Raw genomic sequence first — 18,543 nt, forward strand, 5'->3', positions numbered from 1 at the left:
TCCTTCCTTCCTTCCTTCCTTCCTTCCTTCCTTCCTTCCTTCCTTCCTTCCTTCCTTTCTTCCTTCCAAGGATGAGGCTGTGACAACTGGTAGTCAGGGAAAGGCCTGGAAGCTGCAACACCTCAAAGCTCTGTTGTCCCCAACACAGCTCAGGTTGAGCTTCTGTCACAGTGGCTCCCGTGAAGCCCCGTTTGGGCAGCAGCCATAGCTTTCTGCGTGCTTATTCTAGCCAGCACAGGCCTGCTGATGTCATGAACATCCCTGTCCTCATGATGGAGGCCACCCATGACTGTCTGGTTGCTGCCTGTTTCTGGGCCTGTCTTTCTGCCCACAGGGAGCAACCGTCAGCCTGTGCAGAGTCCAGTGAAGCAAGGGTGAGCATCAGTGCCAAGTGCAGCAGGATCCTAGGGCTGTGTCAGGACTTCAGCTTCTGCACGACCTCAGCATTCCAAACCCTTTGCATCTGCAAGAACAGCCTGTTCAGTTCTGGTTCTCTGGAGCGATGGAGGGCTAAAAAGGTCACATTCTAGCCAGTGTTCTCAGTAGCCTGCTCCAACATCCCTCGTTCTGTGTGGTGCTAGGCGTGTTATTGCTAGGGCCAGTCTCCACTGACCTTGGTGTTATTTTTACTTTGGAGTAATTGCAGAATTACAAAAAGTTGAAAGGATCATGTAGAGAGAATTACTTCCTGTCCCCTGGGAAGTCTTACCATTGTGCACTTCTGTATGAACTCCTCACCCCCCTTGGTGCCGTCTTGCCTGTGCCAGGCCTATTTTTCTTACAAGTTTCCATGCACCTCAGAAAGCCCCCAAGTCCCACCCCTGTTGTCAGTTAGGCCTGTTGTCAGCTTACTTGTGGTTTCACAGTGCTTCTAGTCATGTGACACCTGCCTAGCTGTGGTGCACTGGAGTGCAGTGGAGGGCAGTGGATGTTCCATCTGTCAGCCCAGCCCAGCCCAAGGTGTGCAGCCCCAGCCTTTCTTTTAGGGAAAAGGAGCAGTAGGCCTTGTACCTGTTCCCTCAATAAAGGCTGAAGTAGCTTATCAGGAACTCCAGCGTCTCCTGACAGGGCTTGCTTCTGTCTTGTTTATCCTTAAACACGCAGGTTTTCCATTGTACAGTCCAGGAACATCTATGTGTCTGAGATGGCAGGAGATCGTGTGTCCTACACATGTTCTTGGGAGGTAAAACCATGTTCTTTCTTCTCTGTGACTAAACCATGTCAGCTCTGGGAAAGGCTGTTAAGACCAAGGGCGTGGACCATCCTTGTGTTGTTCTGGGGCAGCCTAACAGCAGAGAGAGATTCCAGTGACCCATTTCCCACCGTTCATCCCACCAAGACTCTGTGCTACCCAGTTGCCCAAAGCCCAGTAACCGGTGAGGGCCTCCTCTTCCTACCTCGTAGTTCCTCAGTTCCACACTTAGCCCTTCTTATTCACCATGGGCAGTGTTCCTTGCTGGCTCAGCTGTCCTAAGATTGGACTGAGACCATCCTTAAAAAGAGGCAGCCCGGCTAGCATTGTCCAGGCCCTTCAGAGCCGGCCGGTCAGTGTTGTCCATCTGTTCTGCTCACACAGCCCGGTTGTCTATGCCCCTGGGACAAGTCCAACTGATGTTACCACAGAGCGTGCATCCAGTGAGCCTTGGTTTTTTCCTTTGAAAAGTGGGGCCATGTCATCTGGTTCCTGGTGCAGATATATCTCCACGTGTATTCTTAAATGTCCCCAGACAAGTGTACACTCAGCCACCGGGAGGCCCTCTGGCTGCAGTGGTGACTAGCAGAGACTGGCAGTCTGTACACGGCCTCTCCCTGGCTGATTGCTCTTCACTGTGTCTAAGAAGGTAGGCTTCACTCAGAGAGCAATACTTCAGACCCAGTGGCTTCAACGCCTATTGTTGCTGTGGTTTTAGAGGACTGTGTCACAATTGTGGTAGGGAGGGCGTGAGTCTTCTGCTCTTCCTTGGCTGTCACATGGTGTCCTCTCTCTCTATGGTCTTCCCTTTGAGTGCACCTGCCTCATGGTCCTCATCTAAGGAAAAGTTAGATCAGGGCCACCTTGATGGTCGGTCTCATTTCCTCTGTAAAGGAGACCTCGCTGTATTTAGAGCACCTTTGTGTGCTGACTTGTGCCTTCAAATTTTTGGTTTGTTTGTTTTCATTTTATTTATATTAGTATTTTGCCTGCACGTCTGTAAGTGCACCGCGTGTGTGCAGTGCCCGTGGAAGTCAGAGGAAGGTACTGGATCCCCTAAAACTGGAGTCACAATGGGTGTGAACTGCCATGCAGTAGCTGGGAACTGAGCCCGGGTTCTGTGCGAGAACAAGTGCTCTTAACCACTGAGCCACCTCTCCAGCCCCAAGGCCTGTGTCTGATGAAATAACCTGGCCAAAGCACCGCAAGGGAGAAAGGGCTCATTCCACTCACAGTTCCAGGTTACAGTCCCGTCAGTTCAGGGGCTTAAAGGCCACAAGAAGCAGCTGTCACGTTATATCCATAGTCAAGATAGCGAGCAGTGAAGTAACACAAGCGTCCTGGTGCTGAGCTTGTCCTCTGCATCCCTCCAGTCCAGGGCTTAGCCCTGCAGCGGTGCCACCCATAGTCAGGGCTAGCCTTCCCTCCAGTCCAGGGCTTAGCCCTGCAGCGGTGCTGCCCATAGTCAGGGTGGGCCTTCCCTCCAGTCCAGGGCTTAGCCCTGCAGTGGTGCCGCCCATAGTCAGGGCGGGTCTTCCAACTGCAACCCAATTAAGAAAGTCCCTGATCGACCAGCATACCCATTATGCCAAGTCAACAACCAGAACTAACCATCGCACTGCCTCCAAAGATCCTACTACTTTTCCTTTTGAGACTCACCATGTAGCTCGAGCTGGCCTCAGACTTAGGCCGTTCTCCCTCAGCCTTCTGCGTGCTGGGGTTATAAAAGGCATAAGCTTCCATGCCTGGCTGCCTGCCAGTCCATCCTAAAAAATCAAGAGGTAGCACTGCAGCACTGAACCTGGAACACAGTTCAGCCCTTACAGGAGGGATGTGCTAATCCGTACACCATGGCGGGTTATGTGAGGCCAGGAGCACAAGGAAGGGAGGACAAAACCAGGCAGGGAAGGCCACCACTAGAAGATAGTCTGGAGATCTGCAGACGAGAGGCTGCAGGTGTGCGTTCCAGGGATGGGATCTTGAGGACTGGAGGCGTCACAGACACTTTGTCTTCATGCTTTGGTCCTAATGCGGGCAAACAAGGTGAAGGTGTGTCCTGTCCAGGACCTGGTGCTGGCGCTGTGGCATCCTCACATCCATATATGCACTGGGGCCAGCTGAGCTTGGAGAACCTGACAGACAGTGCTGTACCAGTGTAGGGACCCACTGCTGCATGGAGCCTGAGGCTGTTCGTCACCTGGGTACTCACAAGCTGCCCTGTCATTGGCCTTAGCAGGGATGGGGAGACACCCCCCGACCCCGGGCTGAACAGACACTGACCTACCTCATTACTCCTGTGCTCTCTCTCCTCAGGTGCAGAGCCAAAGGCCGTTTTGCCTAAGAAGGAAAAACTGAAGCTTCGCCGTGAGCGGTGGCTGCAGAGTGAGTTCACATCCTTATCTTGTGAGTTAGCCACATCTGCCCCACTCTCATCCAGACGCCTGTGTCACACGGGTAGACTTCCATCCTATGGAGGCCGTCGTGTCCCTGTCCTCTCACTAGGAAGCAGCATCAGTGGCTGGCTTCAGTTGGCTGCATAGAGGGAGTCGGCACCAGGGCAGCATGAGGGATGTGTCCCTAGAGTGGGTGTAGACCGTGTGTCAGCCTCCTGCAACCTCCTTGCTTCCTCCTCTGCACAAAACCATCCCAACAGTTGTTCTCTGTCCCTTGGGTAACAGTGGTCTGTCTGAGCTCCATGATGAAAGCTGTAACTGCAGAGATAACATGTCCATTTGTGGGGTAGAGCCCCGGTGCATAGGTGAGGCCTGTCTGCTGTTCTTTCCAGGTCTGTGGGACTGTCATTTTATGATGGAGTTCATATGGTCCAGGCCAGCCTAACTCTGTGAGTAGCCACGCCAGACCCTGATCTCCTGATCTTTGGGCCTCTGTCCTGCAGCTGGGGGATCGCAGGAGCAAGGCAGCTCGCCTGGCCTGTCTGAGGTTTGAGTTTGGCCTCAGTCTCCAGCCGAGCATCTGGAGCATCTGGAGCAGATGGAGCAGCTCTCCCTCGCTCCTTTCCTGCAGTAGGCAGTCGTTTTCCTCAAAGCTGATTATGTGTGACGTTCCCCAAGCACTTTCTGTGTTTACTTGAAAATTATGAAGATTGCTTTGTAATTTTTCTCTTAGCTGTTATCTTTCCTTTTAGTGTGTTTCTGCCAACTCTGGGAGTTAATTTGGGACATTTTCATCTTTATGTTCTTACATGTTTAAATATGGTTTACCTTATTTTTTTTTTCCTTGAAAATAAGGTAGTTTTTCTTGAAATTTTTTTCTTGAAAACTTTAAATAAAGGGGTATTTTGGAAGCAGTATTTATAGAAATTGGTCAATTTCCTCAGTGATTGCTAGTTTTATATTTTGTTACTTTTGGGATTATTTATGTATTTACTTATTATTTATTTATTTATTTATTTATTTATTTATTTATAAAAGAAATTGGCTGCTCTGGTCACTTTTTCACAATTCCCAGCAAAAGGAATCGTGCTTTCTAGGGGGCAGGAGATGCTGAGGTTTCTGGCGTGGGACCTGGCCATGTCTGAGGTGTGCTTCTTTGATGTGGAAGTTTTTGTTTCTGGTGGTTGATGTGAGTTGATTTTTATGCCTCCTGGTTGCTTCTACAATAGTCTAATTTCACCAGCTCTCAGACTTTATTAGTGAAAGGCTGCGTGTTGCCCCTTCCCTGCCTCTGTCCCCCACCCTCCCCTGGGATTGAACCTAGGGTCTTTCGTATGGTAGACCAGAGCTCTACCACTGGGCTCCATCTCCAGCCCTGCTCTCTCATTCATACTCCTTTTGTGTGTGTGAGTGTTTGGTCCACATGCCTGCAGAGGTCAAAGGAAGGCATCAGATCTCCTGGAACTGGAGTTATAACCAGTTATGAGACGCCATATGGGTGCTGAGAACTGAACCCTAGTCCTGGGGAGGGACTGCTATCTGCTGAGTGTGCCATCATTTTTATCTGTGTTCCACCGTTTCTGATTAGGTTTGTTAAGAAGCTTCATCGATTCAGTGCATAAACCCTGGGTACTAACTACTAGTCCTGCCTGCTCCTCCTCTGCAGTATTAGCCTCCACCGACCCCCTGACTGGGCTTTCCTTTAGATTTGGTTAAGTAGCTAGACTGTGTCCATGTTGTCTTCAGCTAACAGTTTACTTCTCTGTCCCAGCCATTGCTTGGTTCTTTCCTGCCCGCCCATCAGCTCTTTCTTAGTGCATTTTTGCGGGCGTTCATCTACCTGCTGGCAGATAGGCTGGCTAGCGCTGGGCTTGTCTGTGATCACCTTTCTGTTCTCTTGGGAAGAGGATGTTTACCTGGCATCAGCAGTGACTTCTGACAGCTACGTGTGCCACCTGCCTACCTGCCCAGTGTGAGGTGCGATGTCCAGGGGGTCTGAGGCTGCATTAGTACTTTGTCTCCTGGGAGTGCCTTCCTGCCAGGCTGCACTGCACGCAGCAGCGGCCAGTCCCATGGCCGAGAGGCACCATGCTCTCCATGGTCATCCTTGCTATCCTGTCTCCCTTTGATGGTTGTCTGCCCTTCCATCTTGTCTGTGGTCAGTAAGGCTGACGAGCGTTCGCTCTGTGTCTCTGCGGACATGTTTTTATTCCTCTTACGTAAAGACTTAGGAATGGAATGCTGGGTCATAGGGCAGGTGTATGTTTAGTTTTGTAAAGCACTGCCAGACATTCTTCCGAAGCCATGGTTCATGTGTCCCCCTCCAGCATCACAAGAGTTGTGGTGGCCCTACAGCCATGTGTACGGGTGGTGGTGCGTCCTCAGTCATGTATTTGGTGACCTGGGCTGCTGTCTCATGGGCTGCTGGTCTGTGTTCTGTGAAAGAGCACTGGCATGTGTGTGCATCTCATCTTCAGTGAGGGTCATTCTTCTTGAGGTGCTTTGTGGTTTTTTTACTGAGCTTGGCTGCTCTCTTTGTGTGCTGGGGACCTGCTGGCCCTGGTCAGCTGTTTGTGCTGGGGACCTGCCGGCCCTGGTCAACTCTGTGTGCTGGGGACCTGCCGGCCCTGGTCGGCTGTGTGTGCTGTATTCCTTGCAGACTGTCTTGCCCATTCATTCTCTTAACTTTTTTTTTTAACTACAGGAGTTTAATTATTAAAAATCTAACCCATATTTTTTTTTCCATATGATTACAGTGTGTCTTGTTTAAGAAGATGTGGCTTAGGTTGATCTCTGTGGGTCTGAGGAGCCTGGTCTACATAGTGAGTTCCGAGACAGCCAGGGCTATAGAATAGACTCTGTCACAGCCAGCCAGCCATAAAAAGCACCCTGAATCCCAAGTCATGAAGATGTTTTTCTGTTTCCTTCTGAAAGTGTCACAGCCTGGCTTGTCCTTAGGCTGTGGTCCATCCTGAGCTGGCGCCTGTTGGCTGCAAGTTGGTGGGTGGTCCTGCCACAGTCTGATGCAGATTGTTTTCCTCTCTGGATTGTCCTTTTGAAAGTCACATGGCTTCCCTCCATCCGTGCTTGTGCTGTGGCCCATGACTAGTGTCAGCAAGTGGAACAGGCACACAAGGCCTCCCTGCTCCTTCGTCCTAGCTTGCTCTGGGCATTCTTGGATCTCAGCACGTCATCCAATTTCACTGTTTGTCATTCTACTTAAAGCCGACAACAGAAGCTGAGAGAGATTGTGATTGGGGCGGCACCGGGTCTGTAGACTAGCTTCGGGAGGGTGGGCTGCCGACCCTGAGTCAGGTCGAGGAACATGGTAGGCCTCTCATCGTTGGTCAGGTTTTCTTAATTACCGCTATCAGTGTTGTAGGTGAGCACCCTCCGCCTCCCTGTGTGTGTGTGTGTGTGTGTGTGTGTGTGTGTGTGTGTGTGTGTGTGTGCATGTGTGTTTTGGATAGATGTACTTCTAAAAGTTTTTTAAAAGTGCAAGTGATTATCATTTTCTTATGTTTTAGTAACAGCCTTTGTCTCGTGCTCTGGCCCAGGACATGTCTCAGGTCTGGTAGCCGTACTGGATTCTCTAGGACCGTCAGCAGTATGTCTCTTCCGTGGCTGTGGAGCCTGATGATCGTTTGCCACACTCTGCCTGCTGTCACCGTGAGGAACTGTCCCAAGCTTTACCTTTCCTGCCCCCTCTCCGTTTTGCTCCACTTTGCCTCCCCGGTATCGGATTCCTCGGGAAGTGCTCCCCTCCCTGGAGCAGCGTGTTCTGAGCATGGGGCCCCAAGTGCATGTGGATCAGGTCCCTCCGGGACTACGCTGTACAGCACCCGGAGCTCAGCCCCTGTAAAGTGCTGTTCTTCTGACGCTTGAGCTACCTGACTGATCGAGGCATCTCAGAAATTGTGTTTGACGGCTGTGATTTGTCTTCCTGGATTCCAGTGGTGGCTTGTGGCTTTACTGTGTTTTGGCTTTTTGTGGTTCTCTACTTATTTAGAGTGTCTAACTCAAGTAGTTCCTCCTCGGGCGCAGGGAGCGAGGGGCAGCCACAAGAGCAGCCACTTCTTGTCTCTGTCCGAGACTCTGCCCCAGGTTTTGTCGTTTGAGTGTTAGACCTGCTCTCTTGCTCATTCTGTTTAAGTAATGTTTCGTTCACATTGAGACTTTTATGGTTTTGAAACAGGGTCTTTAGTATCCTGGACTGTCTGGGTGACCTTGAATTCCTATCCGCCTGTCCCTGATATTTGAGGGTTCTTGTTTTTATCTAGTTGGTTTGCTTAAGAAAGTATTTAGGTTTCCCAACTTGGTTAAAAGCCGTGTTGCATTGTGGGTTAGGGATTGGGACTGGTCACATCTCTTGACCCTGTCTACTTCCTGCTGTCTTCTGCCACTGTCTTTGCCTCCCTGGTAGCAGTGAGCTGCCAGACGGGAGTGCCAGGATGTGGCTGGGCTATCTTGTTGAGCTCAGTAGAAATGAGGTATTTATTATCTTGGATCTGTTTATGGTTTCACTGTAACTTTATCGTGGGTAGATAGTGAGTTTTACCACATCTCTTCTGGCACGTTTGGTGACCAAGTTTTTCCCCTTTCAGCCAGCGCTGCCACCAGACATGCATGGCGGGTTACAATAACTTCCAGACACCAACCTATCCTTGCATGCCCTGGATCGCCCTGTTTGGGCAGCTTTGGTTTGGATTTGCTTGCGTGTGTTTGGGCTGCATGTCTCCCTCAGCCTTGCTGTCCTTCCTCTGGGTCTGTCAGCCTGTATGCCTGAGGGAGGGCCCCTTAGCCCTTCTATCTGCCAGGGAAGTTCACCCCCTCCCCTCTGCCCCACTTTGGGAAGAGCTGCTGGTTTTGATGAGGTGCTAAGTGAATTGTTTGCTCTGTTCCACCTAAACTAAAAAAAAAAAACCCACCAAACTGTCACCTTATAAATCCACAGTCTGTTAGGCTGCACTGGGCAGAGGCCTTGGAGGGCTGTCTTTGCCTCAGCATGAAGTGATGGGCCCTGACATATTGGCCCTGCTTGAGGTGGTCAGGGTGGCCTTTCTGACCTGTCCTGTGAGGCGTCTTTCCAGTTGTAGAGGGGCAGAGTTGGCTGTGTCTTGATGAGAAGCTGCTAGTTGTCTCACCCCCTCTGCGAGGGTCACCCCATGTTTGAAGGATCTGAATAGAGGTCCTTATGTGGCTGGCTACCCAGAGAGAGTGGCTTTTATCCCAGAACTGCACATACCCACAGCCACACACGGGCAAGTAGCAAGTTTAAGTACTTGTGACATTAGCAGTTTGGAATTGAATCCATCTTTTGAAGAACATTGAATTCTAAGACTGTGCCCTACAGCGGACTTTCTCTTACAGTAGTGCTGTGCCTGCGGCCTGGCCGCCTACCCTGCTCCCTACCGCCCCCTACCGCCCCCTACCGCCCCCTACCGCCCCCTACCGCCCCCTGCCGCCCCCTGTCGCCCCCTGTCGCTCCCTGTCGCCCCCTGTGGCTGACAGTTCCACTCTATGAGACCACTCGCCCCCTCTCAAAGTCTCAGGGAGGTGCCACACAGTTCTAGATTGCCCAGGATAAAGGATACCGTGGCTTCTCAGTAAGTTACCCGTGAAGCCCAGGGCCTGTGTCCACCCACTGTCCCCATGCCAGCCCCCCGAGTCTCTGTGCCCAGGCCCTGCACTGCACCCCTTACAGAGGAGGCAGGCCTCTGTTCTGAAGCTCCAAGCTCATAGTCAGCCCTGTAATTAAAGTGTGCCTCTGTGATTAAAGAGAAAAAAATAACTCAGAGCTGGCCCGCCCCCCAATTCTTTAGGGGTGCAGAGCAGGTGACAGCGGGATAACAAAGAACACTTGTGTTCTGTGGGAGCAAGCAGGCCTCAGGGTACACACAGCTTGTAGGTAGGTGCCTGCCATTGGTGGCCTCTGGCGTGGCGGGGAGCAGGGTTTAATTGCCATGTTCTCCTGTCTCCCTCAGAAATCGAAGCCATAAAGCTGGCAGAGCAGAAGCTCCGGGAGGAACGGAAGCGCAAGGCCATGGTGGTGGTCGGTGACCTGCACCCCCTGAGGGATGCCCTGCCTGAGCTGCAGGAACTGGAGGCCAGCCGCCAGCAGCAGCAAGCCAGGCGGTGAGTGTCTGGCACTGGCCATCTCTTAAGAGCTGTGTCTCCATAGTCCTGGATTCAGAGGGAGGAGAGGGGTTGATAACGGTCTCTGAAGTCTCCTCTCTGAAAGGTGAGTGAGTTGTCAGCCACATGAGGCTCAGGGAGCCTCCCCCTTGCCTTGAGCCCTTGGATGAAGTGCAGTGGAAGGCGCCTGTGTCTAGCCCTGGTGGAAGTCTGGCCAGCCCACCACGTGTGCTCCTCGTGTCGTCCTCCCTCTGGCCAGCCTGTTTCCATACTAGGCACGTGGTCAGCAGCACAAGGCCTGGTGGCCTTTGCTGTGCATCCGCCTGACCTTCCTGTTCCCCTTGCAGACAGCTCTGACGTCCCTTTCTCAGGGAACCTTCACCTGACACCTGCCTATGTCCTCCCTCCCCTGACCCCTTCCGAGGGTGAGCCTCTGTATGTGGGCACACTGCATGGAGACCTCAGGGAGAGGGCCGGAGCCCACACAGCCCTAAACTTGCCTGTTCTTGTCCAGTGAAAGGATGAAGAGTGGGTGCTGGCCTGGGGCTTAACAGTGCAGAGGTGCACTGTGGGGCAGGGGAGGGAGGGGCTTTCAGCAGTTGTCACTTCTGTTTCCTGGGGTTTGGGTTTTTGGAGGGTGGTGGTGAGGGTTAACAAGGTCTCACTATCCACACTGGCCTGTGATTCATTGTGTACCTCAGACTAACCTTGAACTTAATATAGTCCTCCTGCCTCACCCCCAAGTGTTGGGAGTGCAGGTGTTAGCCACCCCACGAGGCTTGTTGCTTCTTATTTTGCCTTTTTTTAAAAAAAAAAATCTTGCAGTGAGTTTTCATCTGACAATAAAGCAGAGGTTCCGTGCCCTCGTTAGGGGGCAGGTGGGTGCCTTGCCGTAGAACCAGATGGCCCAGGGCTGAGTTCCCAAGATGGGGCACCCATGCCGCGCCTGCCAGACATGGCCCCTGACACAGGTCAAGACTCACCAGCCGAGCAGAGCCAGCCATGCAGATTCCATTCCTGTTCTTAAGCAAAATATGTGACCCTGGTCAAGGATCCCTTCCTCTTTACAGCTTCTCTTCTGAGAAATGTGCTTGGGGCTCCCAGACCTGGGAGAGCTACACAAGCTCTGCCAGCCAGAGATGGCTTCAGCTTTCCCGAGAGGGGCCGTGTGTGGAAAAGCATAAACCCTGCCCTGCCCTGCCCTGCCCTGGAGAATTTTTTGTTTTTGTTTTTTAAAGAATTTTTTATTTATTTATTTATTTAATTAATTAATTTATCTGAGTACACTGTAGCCATCTTCAGACACACCAGAAGAGGGTGTCGGATCCCATTACAGATGGTTGTGGTTGCTGGGAATTGAACTCAGGACCTCTGGAAGAGCAGTCAGTGCTCTTAACCGCTGAGCCATCTCTCCAGCCCTTGGTTTTGGATTAAAGGTGTGCACCACCACTGCCCAGCTGTTTTTTTTGGTTTTTTGGTTTTTTTTTGTTTTCCTTTCAAGACAGGGTCTATATGGTTCTGGTTGGCCTGGAACTCACTATGTAGACCAGGCTGGCCTCAAACTCACAGAGGTCTGGCTGCTAAGAAGGTTTTATATGGCCCCAAGTACATTGGTTTATAAGGTAGCTGAGGAACACTGACAGGAAAAAAAAAGTCCTGTGGGATACATATAATTTTATCTTTATCAAAGATGAAAGCATATTTGCATACTGATGAAATGATATACTTGTTTAACATAAAAGAATTAACTCTTGGGCTGGAGAGATGGATCAGTGATTTAAGAGGGCTTGCTGCTTTTGCAGAGGACTCTGGTCCAGTTCTCAGCACAGTGGCTGGGAACCACCTGTCACTCCAGCTCCAGGGCAGCCGATGCCCTCTGCTGGCCCGAATGAGCACCTGCACCATGGCATTCAGTCACGGGCACACATGTACACATAAGTAAAAATAAAAACAAGTCTTAGAAAATAATAAATCCCGTCTGTATTAATAAGGATCTAGAGCATCTTTACTATTTTCCAGTTAATCTGCATTTTTATATTATAATCGAAAGGCTGAGAATGGCGCTTCCTTCACGTGGTAAACAGTACAGAGGGAAAAAGTCTGACAGAGCTGTTTCAGAAACTGCTGGATCTAATTCCAAGCGCAATTTCTTTATTTTCTTTCCCTCCCTTCCTTCCTTCCTTCCTTCCTTCCTTCCTTTCTTTCTTTCTTTCTTTCTTTCTTTCTTTCTTTCTTTCTTTCTTTCTTTCTTTCATTTTTACAAACTGAAGTCAGAACTCAAACAGCAATTTTTAAACCAAGGGTTCTAAAACCATAGCGCAAAGATAACCCTGATCCTGGCGTGAAGAACAATAAGAACACATCACAAGCGTTTGTCTCCACAGTGACAGCCTTGGGCTTCTCTGAGAGCCAGAAGCTTTGTGCAGGGAGGCTGCCGTTCCTTCCTGTAACCCGCTCTGCTTTGAGCCGAGTCAGGCGGTGCTGGGCAGTACTGCAAGCTGTGCACATTCAGGACCGAGGCTGCAGTGAAGGGACATGATGCAGCTCAGGCGAGCTCTGCCGAAGACATCCTGGATTCGCTTTGTGTTTGGTTCAGAATTTATTTTTGGCTGTTGTACATTTGGAAATCTACCATTTTTAAATTTTTCAGTTATGAAACAGCACATGGAGCTGTGCTCTAGGAAGTCTACCGTCTGCTTGTGGAAGAGCTTCACAGGGTTACACTGTGTTCTTGCTTCCAGTGTCTGAGTTCGGAAGCTCTCTGTGTCCGTGCATAGAGTCCTTTAAGACCCAGGCTGCTGCCACCATACTCAGAGCAGATCTGGACGGCATTTAGGGAGACTGTCCCCATCATACAGCCAATGAGACTGAGAGAGCTTACTAGCGAGGTCACCTGAGGCAGTGGCCCTCTGCAGGAGGGACTGGATGGAGGCACTGGGTACTACTGTGTAGGCAGATTCTGGGCTGAGCAAACAGGCATGAGGTTACCATCCTAACAGACTGGGGCAGGGAAAGGGTCGTATGCAACCTGATTGTTCTTCCCCTGGGGGAGGGTGGGAACCAGAGGCCAAGGTATGAGAAATCACAGAGAAGACACAAAAGCATTGCTCATTCATATTTGAAAAGGAACATGAATAGATCAAGAGTCTAAATTAGGTGTTGGCCCAGGACACAGCAGTGCCTTGGGCCCGTCCTCTGGCTGTCTCCCGTCCTGGGCTTCTCTTTCAGCATGATGTCTCTGAAATCACCTCATCTGGTAGTGGGCTCTGGGTTCTCCCTCACTGCCTGGGTTCCTTGCTGCTGGGTGGGACTGCCTCTCCCTTTCAGATATTGGACCAGGCTCCTGGAGATGTTGTAGGTCTGCCCCTGGCATGACCTGCAGTCACCAGACTTGACCTTAGGAGATGTGCTGCCTGGCCCTGAGCCCCAGGCTCTCAAACTCATACCTAGTGCAGTGGCTTGGAAGGCCCTGAGAATCTCCTCACGATACACTCATCTGGTGGTCGGCAGGTACCGCCCCCTTGCCCTAGAAGGTCCTTCGGTGCACATTGGCATCTGTAGGCAGTATGGGTCAGTGCTTGACTCCTAAGGTTGCACTGAAATGCCAGGTACCATACTTGCCTGGTAGCATAGCTCCCTCATCGAAAGTAAGAGGACAGATGTCAGTTGCCTGTGTCTTGTCAGGAAGTGCTATGTAGTTTTTAGGTTCTGCCCTGCAGTGGAGTTGAGGGTCCAGGGTAGGCCACCACCTGGATGCCTTGTTCTCCACTCAGGTTGGGCAGGTGGTAGACTCAGGGTACAAAAGTGATGTGTTTTTCTGAGGTGATAAACCTTTCTATATCACACAGGAACCTTAGGGAGTGAGACAAGACCCTGGATACTGTAGATATGGTAGCCAGGTGATGCAGCTCATCAAGATCCAGTCTCCACAGCCAGTGGACAGTGTGGGCTCCTGAACTCCTGGTGCTGTAGACACTAGGGGCCATGAAGATAAATTTTCTGGTGAAATGTGTCAGACTGACTTGGACTCTCTGTTTCCACAGCAGGGTGACCAGCAAGCCCAGGCCAGTGGAGCTTAGCCGAATGAGCACAGCCCAGAGACAGCAGCTTCTGTGAGTACAGCCCTGTTCCACAGGGCCTTCTTTCTGATCTCCTGATTTACACCCCCCCATCTCCAGCCCCTCCCACCTCGAGCTCCTACCCTCTTCTCTGTCCTGCCTTGGCTTCTGACAACAGGTGGGAGACAGTTTGGGGGACCAAAAACTTAGCTATCCTGTAGCCTTGGGCGCCTATCTAAAGTTCCTCTAGGGAGAGGTGATGGCGTCCAGTGTAAGAACTTCCTTTCTGCAGCCTCCGGGGTGGTGGCTGGGGTGTGTCATGACCATGATGCACACACAGCCACACACCTCGTCCATCAGCAGTGCTGCCCTGGTGGCTGCCTGGCACTCTTCTCGGATGTGAGCTTGGCCATGAGATTCTTGCCTCTGCTCGAGCCTCTATCGACATGGCTCCAGTGGTGTGCTGGCTTTGGGGGAGCCTGAGGCAGCCTGGATCTCCCGTGGGTCACCCACACAGGGTGGTCATTCTGTCTGTATACAGCCTCTGTGTGTTTTTAGTGGTGAGTGTTCTGTGTCAGTTTTTCCTGAAGCTCTTCGAGCCCTCCCAGTGTATAGATTCAGTTAGGTCTTTTTAATGATGACTTTTGGTTTTAGAAATCAGTATAGAACTATACAGCCTCAGCTCTCTTCCCAGTACTGGGAATTGTACCCAGACCCCGTACATTCTGAGTTCTACTGCTGAGATATAGCCTGACTATATATATGTAGATATAGATAGACTATATCTATGTAGATATAGTTTTAGGTTTTTGTTTTGTTTGTGTTTTTTGAGACAGGATTTCTTTGTGTAGCACTGGCTGTCAGACCAGGCTGGCCTCAAACTCACAGAGATCCACTTGCCTCTGCCTCCTGAGTGCAGGGATTAAAGGTGTGCACCACCACCTGGCCCTTGTTTTTTTTTTTTGTTGTTGTTTTGTTTTTGTTTTGTTGAGATAGGTTTTTACTAAGTCTAGTCTTGAACTCTATCTGACTGAGTCACGCACACAGCAAGTAAAGTAAAAGAGAGAATAGGCCAGGTGTGGGTTTTTGAAACCTCAAGCCCACCCTCAGTGACACACCTCCTCCAACAAGGCCACACCCCCTAATCCTTCCCAAGTAGTTCCACTAACTGAGACCAAAAATTCAAACATATGTGCCTGTGAGGCATTCGCCTTCTCTGCTGACTGAGCCTGAGGCAGCCTGCATCTGTGTCTTCAGGCTCTACTGAAGGTGACTGAGTGGGTTAGAGAACGGGATGAGAGGACCTGACAGCCAAGGCTCTTGCGTATCTGAGAGGCCCCCTGAGCTGCCTGTGTTCGTAGCTGCCCCGTTGCCCACAGCTCTCCTGTACACATCTATTTTGGGCCATTGGAGGAAGGCACCTCTTACATAAGGCAACTGCCTCTGCTCACTGACCGTCAGCTTCTGCTTTGGCAGCAGCCCTTAGCAAGCCTATTGGTAGGGTGACCTCACCAGTGCCTGTGTGCCCTGGTACTGTACCTCGTGATCGCTCTGGGCCTCTGCTGTCTGCTCCAGTTTTAGGCATCTAGGCTGTTGTGTGGATCCTGGGGGTTCTTGTTCTCCTCATGCTGACCTCTGCCTTCCTTTCCTTCAGTGAGGAAGAAAGGACCCGCTTTCAGAAGCTGCTGGCCAGCCCAGCCTACAGAGCCAGTCCCCTGCTAGCCATCGGGCAGCAGCTGGCACACCAGATGCAGCTGGAGGGTGGCGAACATCTCTGACCAACGCTGACACTGTGTGTCATGAGGTCCAGAGGGCTCACATGTGGGTGCCGGTGCCAGCAGCTCTCGAGTCCTGTCCTGCACCTGCATGGCCGCCTCGCCAGCCATGACACCTAGGGGAGGCGAGCAAAGCTGCCGGTGAAGACAAATAAAATGACTATGGACTGTGCCTTCCACGGCCCGGAGCCCATCTGTGGCTTCACTTCCTTCCCTCTTAGAGCCAGCCACTCCTGTGATTCCAAGGCTCAGCTGACCCTGGGACAACTCCAGGGTCTCTGCAGAACAAGCCCAGGGTCCCCAGCTAGGGGCCACAGTTGGGGTGGTTGCTCTTGTGGGGATCTGCAAGAGCTGCACTAGTGTGAAACTAGAGGCCTGTCAAGGCGCTCAATCCCTGAGGCCTCGGTGCTCCTTCCCTGCTGTGTGGGGCCCTGGTCCCAGCAGGGCGTTCCTTCTCTGCTGTGTGGGGCCCTGGTCCCGGCAGGGTGCTCCACCAGCCGCCATGCTTCTCACACCATTTGCCTTCAGCCACAGCATCTTGTGGCTCTGACCTCTCTTAGCCCAAGTGTCTCACTGCCTTTTCCTGCTATGACCAGAGAAGCAGATGGTCCTGCCTGGAGGCAGCACAGCCCAGCCAGGAGTCTCTTGGCTGGGACAAGATAGACTTGTGTCAGGCACCAGTGGGTTCTCAGGGCAGCACCTACAGGCCTCACGGCTCACATAGACCCACATTCCACCCCACACCTGGGAGTGCTTATGGTGCTGCTCACCCCGGACGGTGCTCCCCAGTCCTGTGAGTGGGGAGCAGGCAGAAGAGCTGAGGGCCCCAGGCCTGGAATGGACCTAGGGCTCTTGGTGAATGGAAGTGGTTAAGACTGAAGAGGCCTCAACTGGGTGAGGCAGAGGCAGGCAGATCCCTGAGTTCAAGGTCAGCCAGGGCTACCTCTTACCTGAGCCAAGAGAAACCTTGTCTCAAAAACAAAATAAATAAATAAATAAATAATTTTTAAAAAGAGTGAACTTATCTGGACACAGACTCAAGTTCCCTTCATCAGAGGCATTCCAGCCCTCAGCTGAGACTGGCTGCCTTGCTGGGGGAATAGGTTCTCATGAAGGGAAGCAGTGCGTGCCTAAACCCACCTGTGGTGCAAGTGCTTTCCAGTGTGCCTGGCACAGCTTAGGAGAGTTCCGTCTTCCTGTGTTGTGTGTGTTAAGATTTCTGTGATGTGGCTTCAGGCGACTCCAGCCTGGCCATGGCGAGCACCTTTTCATTATGCCCCTGCTGGGGAACATAGGGCTACCCTTCAGGGTCCTACTTGGGAGAGCATTCCACAGGCCAGCTTCATGTTCAGGTCAGTTACAGCAGGTCAGGGCCCCACACCCAGGCAAGGACACTAACATAGAGTGAGCAGGGGAGGAGCCGAGCGGACATCACTGGGACTACCTCAGAATTACTTCAAAAAGTGGTCTGAGGTGAGTTCTGTGTCTTAAGGCTTGGCAGAGCAGCACACAGCTGACCAGAGGCTGGACGTCCCTTTTCACCTCAGACAAAGCATGTGTTCTCGTGTGGACAGACACAGGAGACAGATCCCAAGAAAGCGGTCCTCTGCGTGGATGATGGGAGTTTGCTGGATTTGTGTATTTCCTGATCTTTATAGAATTAACAGGAATCACATGGTAACCCATTTCTGTGAAAACGTACAGTCCCCTGGCTTTCATGATTTGAAGAAAATGAAAATGATTTAGATAGCCAATGAAATGACCACAGGGCACAGCAGTACCTGGTTCCTCCCTCCACAAGGTGGAGCCCGGCTTCTCTGGCCACACCCTGCTCAGGGCTTCCATCAAGGAAGCATGAGAGTGGGCAGACAGCAGCCTTGCCTTGTCCCCCGAGGGTGAGTGTCTGCTGAGGAGGGGGGAGGGCAGCTGTGGGGACCCCACTATACCTGAAGCTTACCTGTCTCAGGAGACGGTAGCTCTGCTGGGAAGAAGGTTAGGTCTTTGGGAGCGTGTCCTTGAATGGGACATCATCAGAATCCTCTGATTCTTGGTTGCATAAACAGTATTACCCCGTGGTGTGATGTCATTACCATGGGGCCAAGCCAGCAGGCACAGACCTTTCCCCAGGTGTCAGCAAAACATGCTCAGGACAGGAAGGGCAGTGAGCGGTCCCAGAGCATGGGATTCCCAGCTAAGCAGTGTCCCTGATGAACCCAGACCCTGAGCCTGGAGAGTTTCTTCTGTCCTAAGCAGGACTGGGCCTGCCAGCCTCATTCTTAGTGGAGTGTGTGGTAGTTAGGAGGGAGGTTATCCTGAGTTCTGGGAATTGGGACACTGAGGGACCTCAGCTGACAATCCTGTGACCTAAGTTCCCCTTTACATCTCCACTCTGGTTCCTAGCTGCCAGCCTGCTAAAGCGTGACCCCCTGGGTCTGCGCAGACCACACAGCTTACCCTTGCTTGCTGGGATAAGTTCTAGCTGGCCTTTGAGTCAGATGAAAATACTGTAAATCAGAATGCATGAAGCACCCCACCCAGGTTTCCTCTGCCCCAACAGGCTTGGACACTTGGAGGAATAGGAGTGTCACTTGGTGCTGCTCTGAGAGTTTAGAACCACGTTGGAGTGACCGAACAGTGGGGTGATGGGAGCCTAGTCCCAACCGGGTGGCTTAGTCTGGAGACCAAATGCTCACAGCCCTGCCCCCGCATGGCTTTCTCTCCTCTGGTCCCAGGATTTGGGGATGTGGAGCGGAGGGGAAAATGCCAGTGCTTGTGTGCATATGCTCAGAACAGTCACGCTAGACTTTGGGCCCTCTGTACTGAGCATATTTCTTGTTGAGACAGGCTCTTACTATGTAGCCCAGGTTGGCCTCAGACTTGCGGCAAACCTCCTGCCTTAGCCTAGCAACTGTTGGGATTGCACGAGTGTCCCGTCTGACTCCCATCTGCGGTGACTCTATTCCCAACTCTCAATTGTTCTGAGAGTGTGA

General features: G+C 51.6%; 1 protein-coding gene across 2 annotated transcripts in view; it reads left to right on the plus strand.

Moving 5' to 3' along the window:
- The window catches only part of Fam207a (family with sequence similarity 207 member A), a 25,962-nt gene extending 10,221 nt beyond the window's left edge, over positions 1 to 15,741 (plus strand). Inside the window, exons 3-6 of one of the 2 annotated variants that reach the window (XM_028773931.1) lie at positions 3,506 to 3,574; positions 9,570 to 9,720; positions 13,764 to 13,832; positions 15,433 to 15,741. In XM_028773931.1, coding sequence (XP_028629764.1) covers positions 3,506 to 3,574; positions 9,570 to 9,720; positions 13,764 to 13,832; positions 15,433 to 15,556 — 413 coding nt within the window. In that variant the 3' untranslated portion in view covers positions 15,557 to 15,741. The remainder of the gene's footprint in view (positions 1 to 3,505; positions 3,575 to 9,569; positions 9,721 to 13,763; positions 13,833 to 15,432) is intronic. The other variant, XM_028773932.1, reaches the window with a different exon arrangement.
- Positions 15,742 to 18,543: the final 2,802 nt, after the last annotated feature.

Source organism: Grammomys surdaster, unplaced genomic scaffold (assembly GCF_004785775.1).
Source record: "Grammomys surdaster isolate TR1022 unplaced genomic scaffold, NIH_TR_1.0 237, whole genome shotgun sequence".
NCBI classification, from domain to species: domain Eukaryota; kingdom Metazoa; phylum Chordata; class Mammalia; order Rodentia; family Muridae; genus Grammomys; species Grammomys surdaster.